A 26,269-nucleotide genomic window follows, 5' to 3' on the forward strand; every position below is an offset into this window, starting at 1 on the left:
AACACTGTCCGACACGGTTTGCACTCAACAGGGTTCACTGTTTAAAACAACCGATCCAAAGCAACACAATGTTTGTATTCACAGTTTGGTGAGAAAAGTAGAAATTCACCTGGAGTAATTTTATCTAAATTTTAATCCGTTACGTTTACTTATTAGACGCTTTTATCCAAAGTGACAAAGTGAGAGATGGATCCTCAGCGGTAGATGAGTTTTCCACTGAGATATTGACATGAACACACTGAAATGAATACCCTATAATTATCATCTGTGTCACTATTATTAGATATTATATGATTAGATAACAAATCCATCCCATGTATTGAGTATTAGTGGAGTTATAAAGTTTCTAACAGCAGGAGAGAAGCACCATTGTCATTTCCTCATGGCTGCAACGAACTCAAACAAAAAGAGAATTAAATGCAGAGAAAGGATTTGGCCCTGATGAGATGTATTCTCTCTTTCTCTCTATCTCTCTTTTTGTTTCTCTGTTTGTTTCAGAATTAACTCAAATTCCAAAAGGGGCCGGGCTGAAAATGACAAGTCCACCACCACCAGCTCAGCAGCCAGCACAGACAGTGAGCCAAGCTTTGACGCAAACCCTGTCAGACAAGACAGAACCTCAGAGTCTCTTCACACACACACACACACACATACCCAAATCCATGGATTCATCTATACACACACACAAGTACAATACACTAACCTAAGAAGAAACACCAGTGCAGAGAAGTTATGAAGTTGTGAGTGGAGGTGACAGAGCCCCTCAAGGGAGACCCAAACACAAGAAGGGCCATGCCTATTCCTGCCTGCTATTTCCTCCACTGCTTTTGCGTGTCTTTATGTGTGTGTGTGTGTGTGTGTGTGTGTGTGCCACCTCCCGCAGGATCCTCCTTCAACGACTACAAAACTGGGACAAAGCCCAAGGAATAAAGGAGAAAAAGACACAAGCAAAAGAAAAGGACGGAGAGGGAAAGTGAGATATGGGAGGGTGAAGAGGTCAGGACGGATGGAGAGACAGAGACAGACGCCAGGAAAAAGGCTAAGCTGTGCAGAGGGAGATCAGGACGGGGGGAAAGAAAGAGACACAGGGAGACGAAAGAGACGAGGGAGAGAGGGAGCGGTGAAGGAAAACAGTGAAAAATTCACTTTCTGTGAAGTTGCCTCCATCTTGAAGAAATTCACATCTACAATGGAGCTTCTGTTTGAAAGCCCTCTGGAGGGGAGACAGCACACAGAAATTTCCGAATAACACAACATGTTGAAATATTTCCGGAACTATTTGAGATATTAAACAGCGTGCACATGCGCTGGGAAATGGCCTAGTTTGCAGTTTAAATGGCCTAGTTTGGATTTTAAAAGCCCAGTGCCAATTCAACACAAAGTAAACATATAGGGAGCTCCAACCCTCCACAGGCAGGGAGAGCATTTTTTTTTCTTTCTTGTTTTTACAAGGTCTGACAGCGTTCAGGGTGAACAGCTGATTCCAGGAAGCACACAAACAGTTTGCAGTAGAAACCCACTACTCAGAGCAGCTAGCACAGGCAGTATCAGTGAATACAACACAGCACAGAGCAGAGGGCTTCACAGTCCAATCCCAGTCAGGACCTGAGTCGGGTCTAATCTGGTTGGGGAAGGTTTTCTTTTATTGCCACAGGCCTTGGCTTCACGATGCCTAAGATTAAAGTGTATTCATTATCAGCTCTGATCATATGGTATCTTTGCTTAAAGGACAACTGTGAAATTTTTGCTCCTCGTTGGCCTTGTTGGCTCCCGAGTGGTTTATTGTTGGTGCAGGAGGGGAAACAGGACTTTGAATTATATCTAACTTATGAGTCAGGTTCACAAACTGTGGCCTGTGTCAGGTTGTATTTAAAACTGTAAATCAGCTTTATTGTTAGGTAATGAACAGTTAGCTCAGAGCGCAGAAAAACTCTGCGACAACAAATTTTCTTGCCCCTGTTCACTCCACCCAGCCCAGAAACTGCCCAGCACATAACAGCACTTGTCGTTTTTACATGTGGGAAGAAATAAGATTATTAGTGAACTTTAGAGGTGACAGAGGACACACTGTTTTGTTTTGTTTTGTTTTGTTTTGTTTTGTTTTGTTTTGTTTTGTTTTGTTTTGTTTTTTCTTGGGACAGAGCCAGGCCAGCTAACCAGGCTATAACCACCTCCTGGCTGTAGCTTCATTTACCGACATGACAGTGGTATCACACTGTGATACCACTGTCATGTAGTTCAATAGTCGTGTAACTCATCTCCTTCTACCTGAAGCCAAAAAACTATCAGTCACCCTTCGGATAATCTGTTCATAGAAACATATATCCCCTGTGAGGTTTTCCTCTGGTCAAACATCTTCATGACTGACGGTTGTTTTCAGAAAGCAGTCCATTTTCAGTTGGACTGAACTTTGTCACTAGCTGCTATAATTTTAACTACTATGAGGAGCATTTAAGACACTGTGGTGTCAAAATCAGCCTGCTTCAACAAAGACGAGCATCGCTGCAAACTGCTAAACTGACTATGAACCAATAAACCGTTAAAGAAAACATCACCTCTGATACACCTGACACCTTCCTGTCCTGATGTTGTCAGTCTGTGAAGCCTGATGTATCTGCTATTATTATTCAGAGTGTTATAATTTGTGGTACGTGAACTTTCCTTCACCCTCTCACATGTACGTCTGCATCAGCTTGTGTTTTCCTGTTACCCATAACGCCTTCTGACAACCTGCAGAGTTGAGGCATGAACATGCCTGCAGTCAGCTGGGGGTTTAGGTGGAGACAGTGATTACAAAACTACAGAACAAGCACGAAGGAGACAAAAATGATCCAAAAAAGCAAGATCCACTGATCAACTATTCATTGGAGCTCTATAAGTGGGCATACAGCTAAGGCTGGGGATTGTTTGGAAATGTTTAATACCACTGCCAATATGCTAGCTGCCAGTATGAAACGCCACTTTTTTTTTTTTTTTTTTTTTAAACATATTGCTTTAAGGAACAGAACCTTGTTATAAACCCAGTTTCATTTCAGAAAAGGAGGCAAACCTATTAATGCATCAGTGTTTACCACTGTCTTTCAACAAGCAGCTGTATAATAATTTGGACTCAATGATATTTTAAAGCAATCATATGCAGGTTCTGGGACTCAAGCTAGGCCGAGTGTGAGACTTAAAAGCAAAATGCTGTGCTCCTCTCATCCCTCCCTCTCCCCGCTGTGTTAGGCTCTGACCAGCTCTTCACCCTCGCTGTGTTCTTTGTCTCAGCTAATTCACAAATCAGGAGCTTGCTAGCCTGTGAGTCAGCCGAGTTCAGGGTCAGGTTCAGGTTAATTTTCATTTCCACACACACACATACACATGACAGCAACATGACATACATATTTTACTACACCACACCGTCTGAAGGGTGAGAGTGAGCGCCCTCACATTAGCAGCGACAACTCAGATGTAAACAACGTTCAGTTTGGTTTTTCCTCTTGTGGCAAATTTGACAATTTGGAGAAATTTTAGCAAAAACACTCTTGCATTTTACATGATTGAAGTCGCCAGCAATAATGAAAAATCTGTGGGTGTGTGCTGGATGTCGATTCTTGTACAAGTGCAAAAGATAATATCAACAGACGCAAAACTCCCTCAGCTGATAATATGGCTGGCATCTCACCATCGTAAACTCCACCAGCAGAGAACCGTCTTTGGACAAAACCACAGCAGTCGTTCATGTTTCCTGGTGGATACGTGCACATACACATACACACACACACACACACACACACACACACACACCACTAGCACGTGTCCCACCAGACAGCAAGGATTCCCGTTTATTTCAGGAGCACCTTAGCCCATCCAGCTGGATGGCTGTGTGCAGAATGTTGGTGCGTAGCTACATTTCAATGAAAACAAAGATGCAGCAGACCTTCATTTCATGCTGGATAGTGCATCTTACTTTCAGCCAATGTCCAGAAGATCCTGGAAGCTGTAGCTGAGTTTTTATTTATTTATTTATTTATTTATTTATTTATTTATTTATTTTAACAAGACATGAAAAATTGACAAAAACACTAAAATATTGGGTTTGAAAGGGGCCACTGTGTCTGCACGTGCCACCACAGCAGCCAAAAACAAATAGCAGCTAAAACTAGCTTGGAGCCACAGTGGGAGAGGAGTCATAGACCAGAAGCACGTTCATGTATTGATTGACAGCTGTGAGCTCCCGTCTCACAGAAGGGCGAGGCTCAGTGTGGAAGGGAATATCTCTGCACTGCTGCCAGGCAGCTCAGTGAGTCTGAGTCACAGAAGCCTTTGACAGCACCTCTCCACATTAAGATATGTTCTGAAGCATACTTCAGCTAAAATATATTTACATACTGTAGCTTTAATGAAAAACAAACAAAAAAAACCTGAAACTATAATGCTGATAAGGGGATATCTGATCAAAGAATAAGCAAACAAAACTAAGAATCATTTGCTGGCATCATACAGCGCTCCGATACAGGAACGACTGATCCTACACATTTTGCTCAAAAAGCATTGAGGTTCTATATCCAGCCCCACATAGTTCCCATACCTATAAATACTCTCCACATCTGACTCACGCATCAACGAGTTTTGCTTGGAAAAGCAAAAGTTTCCCTCTCCAAAATATACTGGGCTGTAAGTCTGATTATGGACATAATTTGACAAGATGGTGAGAGTTAATCAAAAATCATGTGCTTGTTTAACAGTGTTAAAATGTTCAGGGTGGTCTATAACTTCTGGCCTGTAGCTCCCTGATTTTCTTTTTAGTAATACACATCAGCAATGTATATTTTAAAGTAGCTACAGTTAACAATTTCAGGTACTCTACAGGTCTCTGAAATACATATAGAAAAACATTTGTAAAAATGAAAATAGCTTTTTTGAATCACTACCAAAGCAGCTACAGAATTTGATTGTTACTGTATGTTTGAAACGCTACTGAAAGTTTAACATTGCTGTAATACTCCATTCGGCAAGGTGCGACTTCAAACGGCATCGTTTTGTATTTGGAATATCGTCCTCACAGAAAACACAGAGATCCACAGGATCCATGACAGATTTGCAGCAATGATTTGCTCGTGTCTGTGATCTCACATCTTTTTTTTTTCTCCTGTCAGGTATGTATTTCTGTGTCACTCAGTCTTTGCTATTTTTGACTTCTTTTTTTTTTGTTGTTGCTCCGTTAGCTGTCATCTGTGAGCAGTGAGTTCCTTCTGCATTTGCTTCAATTTTCAAAATGAAATGTGAACGCATGCTGCAGGGAGAGAGATGACCAACTGCAGCGCTGCTACCTCTGATCTCATTACAGAGACCACTGTCTCAGCACGTCATAGCTTAATGACCGTACTCCATCCAAGGCACATCAAAAACACTCTTTTTAACCACAGAAGACTTATTTGAACCAGCATGCCACAGGATGGTACAACAGTCCTTATGAGGACAAAGAGACGACTCCCACAGCAATTATAGTCTGCCTTTGTGTCCTGGTCTCACTTTGTTTTTTATCAACCCAAGTCTGCCCCTCTTCCTCTGCTTCTCTTCTTGCCCATTTTAATAACTTTGTTTCTATTTCTTAGCTTGGTTGGCTGCAGCTATGAATGTTGGTCAAATATCTAATGAATTAAGCCAGAAACATTATCATACTATGATGCAAGTGGTCAACTGCCTGTTTTCTGAGGCTCTGTCTAAATAATTGTTCAACCCTTTCAAGTCTTGACTTAAGGATTTCCAAGACTCCGGGAACGTTTCCAAATTTACTACCAATTAAATGAAATCTAATCTTCCACAGATTCATTCATAATGATTCTGTACCTGGAGCCTAAGGTCATGAGTTTCCCTTTGAACAAAGCTGCAACATACCTGACGTGTAACATCAGCTGTTGTTTTCATCACATAACAGCTGCAGTGCTGTTGGCACTACTTTTAAACAGACAGACTTACTGATAATATATTTCTTCCAATCCAACCCTGTTGCCAAATGCATCACTGTGGCTGCACACACCGAGCCATGACATTAAGACGTCAGTCAACACGATCTTTCCGCTCACACCATGCACCACTGACCACACACTGTGCTACTGTGTCACCGATAATGACCGATGTCCTGAAAGCGTTCGAGAAACAGACCTGTGAAGAAAAGCTCCAGAAAGCTGTCCATATGACCGTAGATCCTCGATTACAGACAAATGTGCAATGAATCTATGAGATGCTGTAGAACTGATAACCTTGCTAGATAGACATGCCTCCAGTAACTAACAGCTAACTAAAATAGTGTTGACACAGGTAGTACAGTGTCTCAGTCACATCATATTTTTCTCTGCGTAGTTCCACTGGGCACGTTAACATGGTGATTCATTCGTGAGCCAAGAAGAATCTTGCAGAAACCTTTTTGTGGCACATTACATTGTCCTGGAGTGAAATGTAAACTTGATAGAGTGCAGCCTTAAATGGAGCGTTAACGGCCAGCATCAGTTTTACCTGTGCCAACAACGCTACGGAATACTGTAGCTTTGACACATAAACTGCAGTAGATATATGTTTAGGCAACACAAGTTTAGTCAAAACAAATTTGGTTAGGTAAAGATTGTTGGTACAGTTAATTTAAAAAAAAACAAAAAACTGGTACATATAAGCCACACTACTTTGTCTATTAGCACTGAAGGTTGGCGATAGAATTAAATTGTGAGGTGTGAAATCCAACATCAGAGTAATTCTTATATAATAAGTTAGATGAATTCTTACAATATAATAATGGGACAAATTACACCTAAATCAGAACAGAGTAAAAATACCATGATCCACTAAAGCTATGCTTTTCTGAAAGGACTATTTCAGACAATGTATTTGTCATGATGATCAATTCTATACCGTACATGTGTCAGAAGATGTGCAGCCATCTCAACAAGCTTCACTAAAACAACCCAAGAGACCTCTTGGGGAACTTTAATTTTTTTTTTTTTTTTTCTTTTTTTAAAGTTTACGTAAAAGTATCTTTAACATTACTGTTCACATTACATGTGAAAATATCCTAAGTGGCCTACATGCATTAATGAGTCATAATTTAATTTATGTAGACTTTAATTACCTATGGCTTACTGCATAGAGCTGCATAAAGCTTAGCTTAATGAAGTATTACATTGTCAGAGGTCTGTAGCCTATATAAAGCTGAGAGCGGAGTCCTGACATTTTACAAGAAGAAATGATTCTATTTTTATTTATTTATTTATTTCAATGTACAGCCAACGGGTAGTCAACTAAGGCCAAAGAAAGAAACCCAGGCAAAGCAGCCTCTAGTGTTTTTTTTTTTTTTCTTTTTACTGTGGAACATACCTTGTTTTCTAGGCCTAATCTTCTTTTTTCCCATATATATATATATAAAAAAAAGAGATTGTCTGGGTCTGGATGATTCTCCATGCTCTATGACTAATATGTAAGCCTTTATAATCTCCCAATTTAAATGCATCTCTACCGTGTATATCAGTGTTTGAGGGGAGGAGCAGTCAGAGTGTACATGTATCTGTGCAGCAAGAAGAGAAGGAACTTACACTAAGTGATAATACAGACTGCTGCCAAGACAATGACATTAACACCCAGACCTTATCAAGGACACTGTCAGCATCTCTCTCTCTCTCTCTCTCTCTCACACACACGCGCACACACACACACACACACAAACATATATATACACATTAAAACGAGCACACATCCAGTGAGTGAGAGGCGGGGGGACAGAGAGAGAAAGACAGAGAGGAGGAGGAGGAGAAGGGCATTATCTTGATGAAACAGTGCTTGATACAGTAGCCCTAGCCAACCTGAACACAGCTCTGCTTTCTTTTAATGGAGATTACACAGTCAAGGTCCAGCCTGAGCTCATCTTGTTCAACACTGCACACGACTACACCTCTGAGTGTGTGTGTGTGTGTGCGCGTTTGGGACAGTGTGCCTGATCTAATAAATTTGTTGTTATCTCCTCACACATCAACCATCATTACTGCACACCCCCTGACCCCAGATCTGGCATCCGCTCAAATCTCCCAATGCCGCTGACCAATGAGAGCACACAGCAATGAACCAGGGAGCCTGATGCAACACTACCTTGCATCATCTCGCCATCACAAGGTCTACAAATCACATGGCTGATTCAGGGTTTTAGTAGCAAATATGTTATTGCTACCACCTGCAGGATTTCTACTGGTTCTCACCACGTCTGACCACTCTGAAAAGGCCTTTCCCTCCCTGCTCACTTATACTTTCTGCACTGCATTGGGTATGTTAAGTCAGAGGAAGACTGGCTCTCACTGCCTGGTTTTCCTACTTTTTTTTTTTTTGTTTTTTTTTAATTGGCTTTAAATTTACTTCCAGGTAGTGTTTAAAAGGTCCCTGTCCTTAAAATTTAGCATTCTAAAAACCTGCAGATGCCCTGAGTCAGGACTTGAATAATTCGTAGACCTTGATCTCCCGCTTGCTCTCTGCTGTACAACACAGTTCTTCTTCTTCTTCTTTTTTCTTCTTCGTTCTATTTTCAGGCTGTTTCTTCTTACTGTGGCATTGTATAGGTTGCATTCAGATCATACATACCTCCTTGTCTACATATTTTCTTGCCCGGTTTCCTGGCACATTCCTTGGATATTCTTTTGACTGTAAAATGAATAGAAGACTAAAGAATAACATGGAGCCCCTGGACGCGCAACACACACAGGAGCTGCATGCACACACACACACACACACACGCGCGCGCGCACACACACACACAAAGCTGATTGACTGAAAAAGACTAAGAGAGGAGGGAAAGGGAGAAATAAAGACAGAGGGAAAGAATGAATCACACCAGCTCAATCAGCACAGTATTCAGCCTATCAGTCAGCCAGCCAGTCATTCAGCCAGTCAGCCAAATCAATCAGTGATGATCATGACAACGACTGTCTTGTTTAATGAACTGTAGCCATTGTGGCGGAGCACAATAGGCTATGATGAGCTACAGACGGGAGGGAGGGGGAGGTAGGGACCTTCTGCAGAGGAGGGCAAATAAGGAGATGGGGAGAAAGAGGAGCAGGGGATCAGAGGGGAAGGAGTTGGAGGAGCAATGAGGAGGAAGAGGAGGAGAAAAGGTTAGAGCTGAAAATGAAAAATGGAAGGAAGAAGACTGTCGCAGATATGGAGTGGAATGAAGAGAGAATAAACTGGCCTCAGAGGATGCCATACACATGCAAACTGCTCTCTCCTTCACAAAACCACTCTCACACACTCGTGTACTATAAGCAGCGTCATGCACATTAAACATGCACAAGGTCATGCTTTCCCTCAACTGACAGACAGGGACAGGGACAAAAATGCACACTCACGTAGATAAAACACATCCCGACAACATACTCTTCTTTCTACCAGAAGGTTGTGGGTTCACTTCCTTCCACCCTGCCCCCCCCCACTGTACCCACAACCACCCTGCCCCGGGCCCGCAGGCTTACTCACCATCCTCTGTAGGGACGTAGATGTTAAGATAGAGGCAGTCCTCGCTCTGGTCCTGGACGTACGTAGAGACTACGTCGATGCTGTTTGTGAACCACACGGGCAGCATCACATCCGGCAGACGGCCTTCCACGATGCTTTGAGGGCACACAGGGGCAAAGTGTGTGGCGTTGCGGACCTCAGGCCACGATGCCGGTGGCTCAGGCGGCTGAAAGCGGCGCTCGCCGGTGGGTGGAGCGGCGTACGGGACACCCAGGAACTGTATAACAGGACCCAGGATCTCATTGTTGAGCTCTTTCTTTACCCCGCGCAGCTTGCCGTTGGTGGTGGTGACCACAGGGTCGTTCTCATCAAGTTTCTGAGCCGACACGGCAGCCGGAGATGCCTGCAGCAGCAGCAGCAGTCCCAGCCATATTACAGAGGACACCCACCGACCGGCGCTTAAGGAACCTTCAAGCCCTACATATCCCATCATCCTGCTCCCGCCCTTCGCAGTCTGAAATAGCTGACACCCAGTCCTCGAAAGGTGCCTCCACCGGGACATAGCTGCTACTCCTTGTGTTCAACTTGATTGCTGTGTCCTCTTTTGTCCTTTCCCAGTCAAAATCCCTTGATTTCTGTCTCTCACTTACGCCATTTGATACAAACACACAATTACACTAAAGCAACAAGTGGGTAACTCCGAAGCAAACGAGGGTTGAGGTTGTTAATGATCCTTTTTAAAATCCAGGCAGTGAAAACCATCCAGCGGAAATGTAGTAGCCATCAGCTTCCTCCAGTCTGACGCAGAGAAATCTGAGAAATACTCCTCACAATAAAGACAATGTTCCTCAAAAAGGTCCCGTCAACAACCTCAGCTGTGACCAAGAAAACATCTTTAGCAGAGGCTGAAGTGTTTATAATTGGAGTAGTTCTGTCCAGTTCAGAGTTTGTCCCCTGCAACACAGAAACAGAGCAACAATCAGCATTCAAACAGAGAGAGGTAACGCTAGTCTCAATCCAAACTATATATTTTTTTCCTGCCTCCTGCAAAACATTAAAGGATAAAGCAACAACACAAAGGGTACTTGATAACCATATGCAAACACATCAATCAATCAAACAGCAGCATAACATTTATTTATGGCACATTATAGACTGTGATATTACACAACAGCTTAAGAAGCAAGGTGTCACTCAGTATCTGTTACCGTGGTAACAGACATTTGCTAGTTATGGTGGATTGTTGCAAGCTCGTCCTACAGAGGCATGAATAAAATTTGTTCTTTTTTAATTTAAAATGTATGCACACAGACCACAACAGTAAAATGTAAAATATAAACAGTGATAAACAAAAAAAAATATCTGGAGAAACAAGGAAGAGAGTGAACTGAAATAAATTCAAATTTATTCAAGAACCAAATAGGAAGTATTTGAAGTTAGAAATCTACGTGTGTGTGTGTTCTGTCTATGTGAGTGTGTACTGTATGTGTGTGCACATGTGTGATGAAGAACATGAAGGCTTGTCATCCCCAGTATGTGTTTTTGTATGTGTTGTCTCACTGCTTAGGAGTCGATGTTCCACCTGGATGAGCTCACCTTCAGATTTCACACACAGAGGAAATCCTATTTAGCTGTGCACACGACATGCAGAGAAGCACGGACACTTGGTTTCCTGTAATTTGTCTGCTGGGAGACGCTGACTGAGGAGCTTTCTGCTCGATATGGAAAAATAGCCTTAAGGTAAAGTAGATAATGATAATGAGATTAATATATCACTAAATGAGAATTTTAAAAAAAATCCATCCAGATGCTTGAGTTTTTCACAACGATCCTGCCATACACCAGTCCTCACACACACACACACACACACATCCCTGTCTACTGTGTCCAGCTTTACCATTTGTCTCTCTCATTAACAAAACATCAGAATCAGGAGTAAGTCAGTAATTAATAAATAAATTACTTTGTAGAGGGAACAGTGCTGATCACTGGAGGAGCAGCAACTGACGTACAAATAAATTTGTGCTCTGTTTCAGGAAAATGTTTTCGAACGGTTTGAACATACAGATGAGCAGCAGACAGGTGGAAGACCACGAGATGTGGCTGACAGTTGGAGCTTGTGTTTTGAATGTTCTGGTCTTAGCCTTTGTTTGTGTCGGACAAGAGCTACTGACTTCACTGAACTGAGATTGCACAAATAATATTTTACTGTCTTCATTGACACACTAAAATACATATAATATAAATTGCCTTCTCCCTTGTGCTTCAAGTCACTGCAGACTTTTTCTTAGGGGTGGTTAATCGGTCCAATTTCGTGATTCAGTTCGATTGTGATTATTGAGGTCGCGATTCGATTACCAATCGATTGTTGAGTTTCCATGACAACTAACCTAAAACACCATAAACGAATTGCACCATTAAAAAAAAAAAGTCAGCTGCTGAATTACTCAACTTCTCTTTTAGTAAGAAACACCTTCAGTATTGTGTGGTATAGCTGTAACTTCCAAATTATTATTATTTTTGTTTTGTTTTGTTTTGTTTTTTTTAACTCGTTTTAGATGTAGTCTTTCACTGGGACTAATTTTGTCATCACCTCGTGGAGAGGACGTTGCTTCAGGCTGTTGTCTTTAGCTCACGCAGCCTCCTCTGGATGGAAGCGCGACATGTGAGCCCTCATCCATCCATCCGTTTTCTATACCGCTTGATCCGTCAGGGTCGCGGCGGAGCTGAAGCCTATCCCAGCTGACTACGGGCGAGAGGCGGGGTACACCGTCGACTGGTCGCCAGTCTGTCGCAGGGCCGACACGCAAAGACAGATAACCGCACACACTCACCTAGGGACAATGTAAAGTAGCCAGTTAACCTACTGTGCATGTTTTTGGGACTGTGGGAGGAAGCCGGGGCACCCGGAGAAAACTCACGCAGGCACAGGGAGAACATGCAAACTCCGCGCAGAAGAGCTCAGACCAGGGTTCGAACCTGGAACCCTCATGCTGCTAGTATTGCCACAGTACTTTAGCATAGTGCGGCAAAGTTTACAGACAACGTGCGTCCTGTCTATCTTTAAAACTCCTGCCATGAAAACCAAAATGCATCCACACGCTCGCTTTTCTTCGTCCACGTCACGTGCCTCTCGTCTCGCTAGCGAGACGTAAGCTCGCTCGCTAGCTCTGTTACAGGGTGTTTTTTTATGACTGTTAGTCAATAGCTCCACCTTGCGGTTAAATCCTATATGACAGCCAATAACTGGAGAGTCACTTCTGTGTGTTACAATAAAAAACAACCAAAAAAAAATAGATCTTTGGAAATTTAATAATCGATTCATAATCGTCCATAATATAATCGTGATTAATCAATAATCGATTTTTTTTCACCACCCCTACTTTTTCTGTATCAAACCAAGACCACAACTGTTCCCTGATCTTAAAGTGAACGCAGTCAGCGCCTAAACATAACCATAAAACATTTAATAGTACTGTAGACATGGCGAGTGGATATTGTACTGCTTTTGGACAGGAAGTGAGTATTGTAATAATGTTTCATGACCTTCTAATCACCCAGTAAAATCATTATCAGAAGTACACGGTTCTGTGATTGTGAGCGTATTTAGGCTAAGTGAAAAGCACCAGTGTCTGTAACACTCATAGTGGTTTTACTCTAATTAGCATTTGTTTGACCCTGATTCAGAGAGAGAAATATTTCCTTCAATTTTTGATCACCACGGAACCGGAAAACACGTGAGGCTGGAAAGCCTGGTGTGTTGCTATGACAACCAGCAAGCATGAGCTATCCTTTAACCAATTTCAGCCACAGTATAATTGCACACGTGTCTTTTAAGTGTCCATTCATCATAATCCAGGTGAGAGAAGACGTCCATATTCTCGTCTGGGTTACCTTCAGTTAATGTGTGTGCAGGGTAGTACCTCCTCCTCGCTTCTCCACAGCCTACACACACAGGTTGCAGTAACCACCTTCTAAATCCTCCATAAGCCTGTGTTGTCTCTATGTGCACTGTGTGACCAACTTTTCTTTTTTATCTTCTGTTTTGTCTCTTTCCTCTGTGTGTGCTGTAAAACACTTTGGATCAACTGTGTTGTGTGTTACAGTGCTACAGTGCATAAATAAAGCTGAGCTGAGCTGAGCTGAACTGGGCCTCATGTGGCATAGGAGAAAGATCTGGAGACACAACCCGGGGCAGGAAAAAACTACAGCCACCACCAGTGCCTTCCACAGTGAAAGACAAAAATTAAAACATGATCCACGAATCAGGCCCTTATGAAAGAAATGCAACTGGATCAGTGCAGTAATGTTACAGCAACTTACTCTACACAGACTTTTGTGTTGTCGTTTTTTTGTTAATAAAGTGAGAACATCACAGAACATCATTCTGACATGATTTTCACCCCCTCGCTATTCTCACTCCTGAAACTAAGCCTACACCCTCACCATCCACTGTTTATTTGTGTATTCTCAGTTCTCTCTCATCTTCCAACTTTACTAGAATGATTCCCGCTCTTTTCCTGCCGTGTGTGTTTGGATGGTCTATTTGTGTGTCTAAATCCGCCTGCTATATTCGTGAGCGCAGACCTACATTCGCTGGTGACGATCATGTGTTCTGTTTGTGCTTGAAGTTCGGGGAGTGGTGGTTTTAATGAGGAACATGGCTACACAAACAGACTTGTATAGTAAAATAGAATATTTTAGAAACATTTCATTGGAAATAGAAATATAGAGGGAACTGTTCATTTTGCTTGACAGATTTCACTACACTGGCAGTACAAATGATTACATTTGGTTTTCACCGTCTCTGTGCTCAGAAACAGAACTGTGCTTTTGTCTGACACAGAGAAAATGATTTTTGATGTTTCAGTGCCGAGCATACCAACTGCACTCAGCAGGAACACACAGGTGGAACTTCACTTACCACTGATTAAACATACACTATGTACAAATGCATAAAACTAATTTCACCCTTTTTTTTTCTTCTTTTTTTTTGAGTCAAGCTTAATTGTCTTCCCTCTCTCTAACCCTGCTGCCCTGCTTTCACACTTGTTTACTGTGGTTTGGAACAGTGGTGCTTCCAATTTAAAGTGCAGCTGTTTACCAGCAGCAGAAGAAAAACATTTTGACACCCAGTGAGACAGACGCAGGGAAACTGGGGAGCAGCATACATAAAGAAGTCAAAATGTGTCAGTCGTCGTTCACCACCCTCCTGAGCGTGTAGCATCGTGTTGGCCAGCAACAAAACTGTATACGTACACATGAATTTTCTTCTGTGTTTTGGCTGTCACTAACTGATCTCAGATCGTTATTCAGGTGGAATCATTAGGTTTAATTGTTAGGCCAGTTTGCAACTAACCCTCTTTGTGTTTGACTCTCAAAGCCAGGTACAATCAGTGATCAGGCCGGGGGTCAAACTGTGGATGTTGAGGCCATGTGATATGCACTAAGCCAACAGGGTGCCCCACTTGATAAGGGATTAATAAAAATAAAAGACATACATATCCCCTTAAAAAATAAAAAAAATAAATGTCCCCACAGTGTCCATCTGTGACAGAGGCTATGGATGGGGTAAGACATTTCATTAACAGTAATATCTGAAATGAGAGGTGGTCCGGTTTCTCTCAGTCCCCCACACTCCTCTCCTCACTCTCACTTTCTGTTATTGTTTCTATTTGTAGGTGAAGACAGGCTGCAGGGGAACCATCTGGCATGATGCATGCTACTGAGCATCAACGGGCCACCTCAGGGCTAGTTTCCCTGTGACAGAGTCTTAGAGCTCCTCTTCAAAAAAAAACAAAAAAAACAACAAAAAATGAAGTGCTGTCAGGCAGGCTGAAAATTATACCACTGAGGCTAATATATAGCACCCTCTGTAGGTAAAGGATCAAAGAAGCATTATGTATGAATAAACAGACTGTGATTCAAATGCCATGATTGGTACTTAGCAGTATGTGGCATCACATTTTACAGCTGAGGTTTGCCCACTTCAAACTAAAAAGCAAGAACAGAAACACAATCAAATCTCTCATGTTAAATAACTAAAAGCACAATTGTGCGTTTTGTACTTTCCCATAGCTCACATTCAGAGGCTCATTGAGAAAACAGGGTTTTATGGCATTTAAATAAAAGCTAGGAGAAATAGAGAGTTCCTGTGGCCTTTTGTGATCAAAAGCACGACTGTGTGTGAATATCTTTACTTCACATTATAATGGTAATGTTCATTTTGCAGCAGCCTGCTGCGTTTGAAACGGTTGTAATTTTCCATAAATATACAAAAAATGCGGGTGTATTCCACTGGTTTCCTCGTTTGACATGATCCAAAGGGACCACTTAGCATGCCTCAGTTTGCTAAAAGTAAAAGAGGTTTAGTAGGCAATTCTTCTGTGTCCCTGAACAAATAACAAAAACTGCTGACTTAAAGGCGGCCGACGAAGCAGTTTATCCTCTGGCATCAACATGGCAGCTGACATGATTTTACACAATGAATATGGATTGTATAAGGGTTTCATGTACACAATAAAAAAGAAATAATTAAATGTGGTCTTAATCTATGGACCGTTCGGATACATATTTACATGTGACCAGTGTGGACAACATTAAACAAGCTGGAAGTCAAAATAAATATTAAATTTGTTCTACTTTTCAAGATCTCTGCTTTCTAGAGTGCAGATTTATAGATTTTTCAGTCTTCAGCAAGATAATTGTGTGTGTGCGCGCGCGTGCATTTGAAAGATGATTGTTGCTGCACCACGAGACAAGAGGTGGCATAGCACAGGAAATTAAATGACTTGTGGTTTCTGGCACACACACACAGTGTGTGTGTTTGTGTGTGTGTATATATGAACTTGTTGGAATCTGTATTCTATAATTGCTCCCTTTACAGCATCAACCATCTTTCATTTTTGATCCAGTTCCTTACCAGACCCTGCTGTTCTGTTCTGTTCTTTTCTTTCTGGCCTGTTTGCTGCCACAGCTCAGTTCACTCTCTGAGAAGCACACAGCTACAGGCTGTGTTGCACCATAACACTTACATAGACAAACAGTACACAACCCAACTGAGCACCCCTCAGCACCTTCTGCTTTAAAATACACCAAAGTTGTACTACTGGATTCCAGTCAGGGGACATACTTGGCCTAGGTCATGGTTTTCACTTTTTTCCTCCTCATCAATCTTCAGTGATTTTTGTTTCAGGTCAGTGTCATGTTGAAAAACCTCTCTCCCATCAAACTTCTTGAAACTTGGAGTCATCTTTTCATTCAGTATTTGGGTAAACAAACCTGCATTCACAGTGCCATCTACAAACGTCATCTCCCTGACACCTTTTGCACTCATGCAGCTCTGTATCAACACACTGCCTCCTCCATGTTTCACGGTCAGCACTATGCAGTCACTGTGGTGGTCCTGGCCCGGTCCACAACAAACACATTGCACCCCATTTGATCCAAACTAATATATTTTGCTTTGCTCTGGCTAAAGAACACTCTAACAGTATTATTCAGGCAAGTTTAATTTTGCAGTTTTGTGCTGTTTAGTGTGTCATGGTTTTCATCTTGGACACCGTTTGTAGAGGCTGACTTCATGCTATGTCCTCCGCACTGTCTGATCGGTCACAGTAAAACCAATTTCCTCAGATCATCCCTGTGCTAAGTCAGAAGCTCTTACACATCCGTTTCCACTGGAAGGTTGCATAAATAATGACTTGTGCGTTACATCATTTTTTGGAGGACTGTAAAAAACTGCTGGTGGTTGGTAGCATGACTTTCCCTACACATCCTAAACACTGCTGCAACTGTGTTTCAGCTTCTGTTCTATAGCCTACTGATGCTCTGGAACCCTAAAGTTAAAGTTTGACAGGATGCAGTTTCATCACCCTCAGCTGTCAATCTTTTCTAAACCGTCTACAGCATTATGTGAGGTCTTTGTAGAAGTCACGTGACTGAAATCTGAGCACATACAAGAGCCACGTTAACTCCAAATTATACTTCCCATATTTGGGTCAATGGTAAATGGACTGCATTTATACAGAGCTTTTCTAGTCTTTTCAACCACTCAAAGCGCTTTTACATTACAGGTCACATTCACCCATTCACACAGCACTTTTTACTCTAAGCATACAGCGCTTTTAACTAACACACACACATTCACACACCAATGGGCACATCAAAGGCAATTTGTGGTTCAGGATCTTGCCCAAAGACACTTTGACGTGGACCAGAGGAGCCGGGGATCAAACCACCGACCTTCTGATCATCACCTGCTCCTGTGTTTGAGGGTCCACTGGCCAACTGCACGCTTGGATCACATCAGCCGACACAGATACCAGGGGTAGGATGACTGGAACCACATGCGCAACTGCTGTCCACCTCCATTCTGAAGCATACTCAGGGCTCAGAAAGCCTCTTGACCACTCATGACATCAGCATTGTTGATCCCCCACGCTCAGTGGAGATGGGTTTGGTGGTGTCAGCAAATGGCATGGATGCATCAGTCAGCACTGCAAATTCAACATGTTCTGAGAAGAGTACTCAACCAATCAGGACTAGTCCCCTATAGGACTGCTGGACTCATAATTGACATTTTTATTTTTTTTGAAGAATCAAAACCAATTTAGCATCCTGTTTCATGAGGGATGGAGAGACTCTACTACTGTGTGTGTGTGAGTTATATAGCTGCATTACTGTGTTAAGTGTCAGGCATTTCTAAAATATGGATAATATTTAGATCTACATTTATTTACAAATAAATATTGTGCAGTGCCAGGACTGTGGGGCTGGGAGAGAGCCTGCTTCCATGTGTGTCTGTTTCTCATGCTGCTCTGTTACCATGAATAAATCTGCAGGTCTGGGATTCTGGCGTGGCTGGTGTTCCTTCAGCCGGTGAGCAGCCATCTTATACAGGTGCTGCACGTGCAATATAAATGCTACTTGTACTAGAAAACGTCGATGAGTGAAACTGTGTTACAAACATGAAGAAATATCTCTTTTCCCTCTGGTTATTTATTTAAAAAAAGGACTGAATATGAGGCTAAATATGGGAGTTAATGTCTTCCCAAGGTAGTCTACTTTTTCACTATAAAACCAGGGATGTGACAGTTTGCATCTGCTGTTGTTATTTTGTCTGAGGTCTCTTGGGACACAGGCGGCAGTCGGTCGAGTGGAAACAACACGGGAGTGAAGGTGAGGCATTAAAGGAGCAAACAATTTGAGTTTCCCATCTGCCAGCTCGGAAACAGGAGTCGAAATCCCCATTTTTCCCTGTGAAACATCTGTTGAGTCAGACTAAGTAATCCCAGACGTAGTGCCTCTCTCCAGTCAAACCACACAGAGGAGCAACAATTGTGAACTCAACGCACACATGGTGATGAAGCTGACAATCATCTCCTCCATCCTCCCAACCCAAACAGTCATACTGGCAGACAGACGCCCTCCTACCCCCCCTCCTCCCAGCGACCACATTTCTAAACAAACCACCGCTTATCAACAGCGGCACACACACACACAAAAAAAATTGTATGTACACAAACAAATGCAAAACAGGAAGCTAGTTCTCGTGGAATAATAGCAGACAGACAATGAGAGAGAGAGAGAGAGAGGGAGAGAGAGAGAGGCAGTGAGCGAGCGCTGAAAAGGAAGCGGTTTTCATTGATTGTTGCGCTGTTTTGTTAATGAGTCCATAAAAGTGGCTGCGAGTGTTTTTAAAGCAAGGCTGGAGACAAAGAAATGATATGCTGTTCTTTGTCATCACGTCAACGCACAAACTGCTGGACAGACAACAAGTCACACACTGGTCATTTAGTAGCAAATAGAAAAAAAAACAACAGAGACGTGATTTTTTTTTTTTTTTCAAACCTGGAAGCCTGAAGGCAGCTGACTGACAGACTTCAGTGATGTGTTTAAAAATAGAGACATCATTAATCTCGCACTGTGCCGTCACACTATTCAGTACAACACCACACTACAAACTGAAGCATCGGTCCAACAGGGTGGGTTTGTTGGTTGATGTGTCGGTGGCTGGGTAAGGTTAAAAGTATCACACCGGGCTCAAGAGAAAAGGACTCAACTCACCAAATAACCCAGGAAGCAGAAGGCAAAACACTGGTCAAACAGGCAAGGCTCGTTACATGAGAAGACCATCACAACTGGCCGAGGAGTCCAAAACACGTGAGACAACAAAGGTCAGCACACACTGAAGGGCGTCACGAGAGAAACTGGCTGGAACGCTCAGCACAAGGGACACAGGTGCAACACATTAGGACAAGTAATCAGATAGGTAGGAAACACAGGAGGGCAGGAAGTGAATAAGGAACGAAACAAGAGATTAGAGACTTCCAAAATAAAACAGGAACACACAACATGAAGCAAACAAACATGACCTGACTCAGGAGCTCGATGTGACAAAAAGTGATGTGGGCATTTTTTTCAGATACAGCAGTTTAGCTGGTGAACTCTCTGTTAAAGGAGCTTACACAAAAAAACATAACTTTAAGATTAAGACCTTTACATTAACTATTTATATTTTAAACATTTGTTTATTTTCAACCTGTAATGGAAGGAAGTAGCCTCAGGTCCTCTTTGAGAGAGAGCTGTTCAGTAATCTATTAGCTAACTTACCAGACAACCTTTCAAAGCACTATGCTAACCAGTTCTCAAATGTTTTTCTTGCTTAGAGCCAGTTATTACAAAGAGCGGTTAATGAAAACCTCAGTGAAGGACAGACTAAGATGGACGCTGCCAAATTAACAGTGACCACCAGAGAAGATCCCCACACGGCTGGGCTGTCTTCAGGTCACAAACACTTTACACAAATTATTCAGCACATTAAGATCTGTGCTGGTACAGTCTGAATGTGTGTGTGTGTGTGAAGGCGAAGAAGGACACTGAGTGGCGTGTGGTAAGACAGTCGGGCATGTGTGTGATGTCACTGCATCCGGAAAGTCTCCACAGTCAGTCCCCCCCCCCCCCCCCCCCCCCCACCCCCCCACACCCCACCCCCCGCCCCCATGGGGGTCAAACACATCAGTCAGCATCTGCCCTTGATGTATCCACATGGAAAACATGGGAAACACTGCCGAAATGGTAAAGAGCTGTTGTGCAATCAACTGCACAAACACATTCATTAACAATTCAAGCAAGAGTTTTTACAGACTGCTGAAGGCTAAAGAGAGGAGAGCAACATGAAGGGATTACTTCCAAGCAGCTGAGTAACGTCAACTAACCAAGCACACAGCCGTTCACATGTTATAATTGCATATACACATGTTTCAGTGGCATCAGGATCACATATCAAATTCAGTATGTCCTGGCATTGCTGCGACCATGCACCTCTCCAGCCAAAGATTCAAATGCTACGTGCAGGATTGTAATTCCATCTAAAATGCGCGGCTCCGTCAGTGGCGGAGGTGCAGCGTCAGTCGCTAGCTGTCAACAGAGACTCGGCTCTCACATCATGTCGTGTGTGTGCTGCTGCCAATAGCTCTTGTCGTTCCCTCTCTGCCTGTCATCAGATCAAACCCGACGCCCGAGTCTCTCTGTGTCCGTACGTTCCTGTCTCTCTCATCTCTTTGTCTATATTCATCTAAATCTGGCTGTTTGTTCCCATCCTTCAGCTTCTTTTGTGTCTTCTTTTTAGAGCCGCTTTTCCAGCTCGTCTTTTACAGACATTGATTGTATGCAAGTATGTTTTTAATTAAAGTTATTGATACTATGAGTTGAGCTTGTTTTGCGCTGAAGTACATGCTATCAACCACAAAACATTTTCATCTTAGTGTGTTTGTGTTTGGGAAACTACACATTTTATTCTCTCCTTTGGCAACATGCTATCTGATAAACAGTTGCGCTATAACCATGTGTATCTGTTATATCACAGACTGTGGCTCTAGCTCCATCTCTGAAGCTCTCTCTGTGTCAGCTGACTGAAACAAAATCATTACAGCCACATGACTGCGTTTGATCTCCAGTTCTCTATTTGTTTTGTTTATCTGCCTTTGTTCTTTCTCTTGGTGTCATGATTTTTTTTTTTTTCTCTCTCTGGTCTCATCTCACTGACTTCCTGTGTTTATTTCTGTCTCTCTTATTGTGGAGCAACAGGGAAGTGACTATCAATTGTGGAGCCTGCCTCTAGAAACAAAAGCAGACAGAAGCTTCATCATTTCAACTGATCTTAACATCCACCGTTTGCCAGTTTAACATGAGATCATTGCTCAGTTCAGGAACACACGCAGGCAGCAGAATTAACAGCAGCGATTTCGTAACACATGACGAAAATGATGATGATCCTTCAAACTCACGGATGCCTGCTTCAAACTGGATTTCCAGGATCGTATTTCATTGTCTCACGGGTACAAACACGTCACAAGCACAGGCCCTAGCACCTTTTTAAAGCTCATGGTTGTTTTCAGTCTGAATACCCTCTAAGTCACTGCCCACATCTTATTGACAGCTGTTTCCCCTGGTTGGCTAAACAATGAACCAATCAGTGACTGAGGGTCTTTGAGTGCTAGAGCCCCAAAATCAGCGACAGATGAACGACCAGACAAATGATGGCAAGTGGGATCAACGCAGCTATACAGGCGGTTCTGCAGCTCGTAATCATCATATTTCTTCGTCCGTCATAACAAACGTTAGCTGCTCCTTACAGCCACTACAACAACGTCTGATTGGTTAGAGGAAGATCAAACAAATAAACAGCAGGTTTCTTCCCAAACTGAAATTTGTTATGAACACAATGACACATTTAATGGGCTCTTAAAATGAAGTTCAGGCCAAATATTTTGTTTCTTTGAGACTGTGCAAGCCGCTTACAAGAATCCATGGTAAAGTTTTAACGTTAGGCGACCTCTAGTGGCCGTAGTCATTATGAGGAAGAAGGTGACGTAGTAAATAGAATGAGTCTACGTTAGGGAGGAGGTTGGGGATGATAGGTGAGCTGAGAAAACGCAGGACTTTCACCCAGGTTTCACACAGGAAACCAATAATCCTAATCATTCCATAACCACAATTGTGTGTTTACTATTGTAACCACGACAACAGCAATACTCTAACCTTAAAGAAAAAAACGTATTTTGACCCAAACCACAATCTTTTCCTAAACTAACCAAGATGTTTTAGTTTAACCAAACTGTGGCAACTGCTGGCAAACTAGAGGAGTGAACTACATCAGACTGTGGCTACACATGAAATACTTCTTCTTCTACTTCTACTCTTCAAGGCCTTTGTTAATGATAAAAATAAAAAGTAAATATGATCAATTACCACCAGATTTAAGTTTGAGTGGGTTAAATGATGCAAAATGGATTTCTACCATTTCTACCCCCACAATGTTTCAAGTTACATAGGTTATGCATCATGAAAACACACTGTGTCACCAGTTGTCCTCGAATGCACCAAACACCTGGGACTAACACTTGAAGAGTTTCAAAATGCTTCAAATGAAAGAAAAAACAGAAAGAACAGAAAGTAGAAATAATTCCCAGTTTTTCTACAGCAGCTTAAATTAAAAACAAATTACTGCTCTCGTATCAGAAATGTGAGACTTGAAAGAATGAAATGTAACAGGTTCATGTGAATGTGAAAAAATAGAATTACCTCACCTCACTGGCTGGTTATCTCATTTTAATTTTAGAAGTATGGCTCAATAATTGACTTAATGATTATAATATATGACTTGTCACATAAGCCATTTTTGTAGCACTTAAGTTTTCAGTTCAGATGCTTTAAATGCAGATGCAGTTACATGAAGAATACTGCTGCAAAATGTCACATAAATGTGTCTGTTTTCTCTGTCTGCCTTTTTGCTATGTTTTCTTTCATTCTCTCCATTTCTCCCTCTCTACTTTGGCGTTAATTTCCTTGTTGCTTCACTTGACTGGTGATTGAACGCCACCGGGTGTTCAGAGCGAATTTCACACGTGGTCAGGACTGGGTAACCAACTGGAAAATCCCTCTTCAATCTTCGCTTTGCGTCTTCATTCCATTTCCTCCCTGCCCTCTTCTTCCTGTCCTCGCTCCCTCATTTGCATCTCTTCATTTCTGTTATTTTTTTTCCCGCAGCATTATTTCTCCCTTTCCTTCCTGTCTCCTCAACTCGATTCATTTGTGTCCGTATGTATAAATGCTTGACCCTCAATACCCTGTTAATATGGATATCAGCCCACTGTTCACTCCCTGTACTTTAAATATGCATATGCTCTCCTCTTCCATGTATTAGCTTTAGTCACACTCATTTTCCTCTCTGCTATAAAGTACATACACAAACCAGTACTCATTTTAATAATTTTGCACCTTTTCATCATTTTCTGCTGCTGCTATTTCATACCCTTTGCATATTTTCATTCATTAAATTCGGTTTAACATGAAACGGCTCTGAAGTGTTGTACGTTTCTAAACCTCCTGTTTCTTCTACTGTTATCTGTGTTGTGCTGTTTTTCTTTTTCCACTCATTTCTGTTGTTGTTTGCCCTGAGAGGATCAATACAGTTTTCATCTTATCTTTCTGCTCTCTCTCAGCTCCTGCTCTGCACTCCACTCCCGCTTCTTCTTCTCTCATTTTACACCTGTAATTAGATCATCCAGCCTACACTTTTTTTCCCCACACGTGAGGAGTGATTGATAAGTTGGTGGCCTAAGGTAGAAGGAGATGAGTTAGACAGCTCTCCTTACGTGCACGTGCAGTTCAGCTCTTTGAGTGATTATGCAGAAAGTTTGTAATAGCTTCTGTGGTATTTATGCTTCAAGTAATTGAAAATTGCAAGTCAACACTGAGAAAACGGACATCACCCCCATCCATGCAGTCATCAGCTACCTCAGTCTCAAGGGCTCATCGCCCAAGGAGGTCCTTGGCCTGATTTGACCTGATTTAGCCCCTCAGACTTCCGCCTCTTCCCAAAGGTGAAGAAGGAGCTCAGTGGTCACCATTTTGAGGGTGAGGATGATGTCATTGCTGCTGTGGACCAGTTTCTGGAGGTCTAAGAAGCCAACGTCCACAAACAACAGATTTGTATGCCACATGACCGCTGGACTAAGTGTGTAAAATATGTCAAAATAAAATGTGAAAAAAATAAAAAGGTTTTTCTAAAATTGACTCCTCCTACCACAAACTCACCAATCACCCCTCGTATTTACTGTTCTCCTCCATGTGACTCTGTCACGTCCTCATCTGTTTCTTTCTCTTTTTCTTTTCTTGCCCCAACGTCTACTCCTCTCTTCGTTGCTTTTTCTTCCTCCTCTGTCTCTCCATTTCTCGTCTCACTCTCTTCTCCTACCTCCTGCCATTTTCCCTCAATTTCTTCCCTCTGCTCCCAATTTCCTTCTGCTCTCCTCCCCTCACCTCATCTCTTTACCTTCTCCTCATCCTTGTCTGCTCCTCATCCTCCAGTTCATCTCTCCCAATTTCACCTCCTGGCCGGGGCAGGAGTGCTGTTGCAGCGTAACAAATCCCAGCTGAATCCCCTCAGTCTGAGTCGCTGTTCTAATGAGCTCAGATCAGCCACGGCAGCCTGCAGCCACACTGCTGCCATTTCACTGATGCTCAATGACAGCTATTAAAGTGACGTGTGTGTATGTGAGTGTGTGTGTGTGTGTGTGTGTCGGGGGGTTATTTGCACATGCACATGTGTACATGTGCAAATTTGCTGATTTCGAAAGCAAGATGCAGACCCGCACATGTTTGGAGGATGGTGACTGACTTGAAGCCGCTTAGTACAAAGATAGAGACTAATTCATCCTTCCATCCAGCCATTAGTTTATCCTTGAGGGTTGCAGGAGGACTGGAGCTGATCCCAGCTGACATTGGGAGAAAGGTGGGGCACACCCTGGACAGGTCGCCAGCCAATCACAAGGCTGACATACAGAGACAAACAACTGTTCACACTCACATTTACAAATACAGACAATTTAGAGTCACCAGTTAACATAATCTGCATGTCTCTGGACTCCAGACATGCACTTTCAAGTTTGACTGAAGCTCAAAAAAAAAAGAAAGGAATACATAAATTAACAGACACTTCTAAATTATGCTTAACCTCATAAATTTCTGATTGCAAATTTTTTGCTGACTTTCTCCTCACACACACACACACACACACACACACACACACACACACACACACAAAAAAAAAGAGTTTTTTTTCGTGTTTGTAGTTAGTGAGAAAAATAGCAACAGAAGCAGAAACGTGAGGGAACATGGGATGAGGCCCGTTAAACCTCTCTGCTCTCTGTAATCAGATACTGTGTAGCGATGCCAGAAAATCCCCAATATATTTGTTCACATTTACACATTGTTTCTGGTCTTAGACGTGAATGAAACAAGTGCACGGATCTGATAAGGCCTCTTAAAAAAAAACTGCAGTGTGTGTGAAGCAGCAGTTGGTCCCAAGCTGCTGGTCCGCAGATAAAAAATCATTATTTTATGATCATGACACCGTCAAACAAAATACACAAAAAATATAGGTCACTGAAATTAGCAACAAGGATGCTCGATGGAATGTGCCAATGTTCATCTGCCCCCAAGTGGCCAAATGTAATCAATTAACACAGCTTTAAATATTCCTTTTAAGGTTAGGTCATGTAAGTATTTTGTTTAATTTCCAAAGTGACAGCAGAATATATTTCTTAGTTTTTCCAGCAATGTTTCCTCCAGACTTTGAGTTTTTGTAACATAAAAATGTAATTTCCATCTCTCCTATAACGTCAGTCTAACTCTGGTGTCAGATTTTATGGTGAACTAGTCTCCAGGTATAGGTAAGTTAATTGCCTTTACCTTGATCAAGTGACTGACCAGAAATTTAGGGATATACAGTCGC

At 42.3% G+C, this 26,269-nt stretch overlaps 1 protein-coding gene across 8 annotated transcripts in view; it reads right to left on the minus strand.

Moving 5' to 3' along the window:
• nlgn1 (neuroligin 1) overlaps window positions 1-10,030 on the minus strand; it is a 255,515-nt gene extending 245,485 nt beyond the window's left edge. The window contains exons 1-3 of one of the 8 annotated variants that reach the window (XM_041040040.1): window positions 9,490-9,820; window positions 5,404-5,412; window positions 1,460-1,477 (exon numbers count right to left, since the gene is read on the minus strand). In XM_041040040.1, coding sequence (XP_040895974.1) covers window positions 1,460-1,477; window positions 5,404-5,412; window positions 9,490-9,595 — 133 coding nt within the window. In that variant the 5' untranslated portion in view covers window positions 9,596-9,820. Of the gene's footprint in view, window positions 1-1,459; window positions 1,478-1,734; window positions 1,768-5,403; window positions 5,413-8,598; window positions 8,659-9,485 lie in introns of all 8 variants that reach the window. The other 7 variants (XM_041040038.1, XM_041040036.1, XM_041040041.1 and 4 more) reach the window with 7 other exon arrangements.
• Between the last annotated feature and the right edge of the window lie 16,239 nt (window positions 10,031-26,269).

The sequence above is a fragment of the Toxotes jaculatrix genome, chromosome 6 (assembly GCF_017976425.1).
Source record: "Toxotes jaculatrix isolate fToxJac2 chromosome 6, fToxJac2.pri, whole genome shotgun sequence".
NCBI classification, from domain to species: Eukaryota; Metazoa; Chordata; class Actinopteri; family Toxotidae; genus Toxotes; species Toxotes jaculatrix.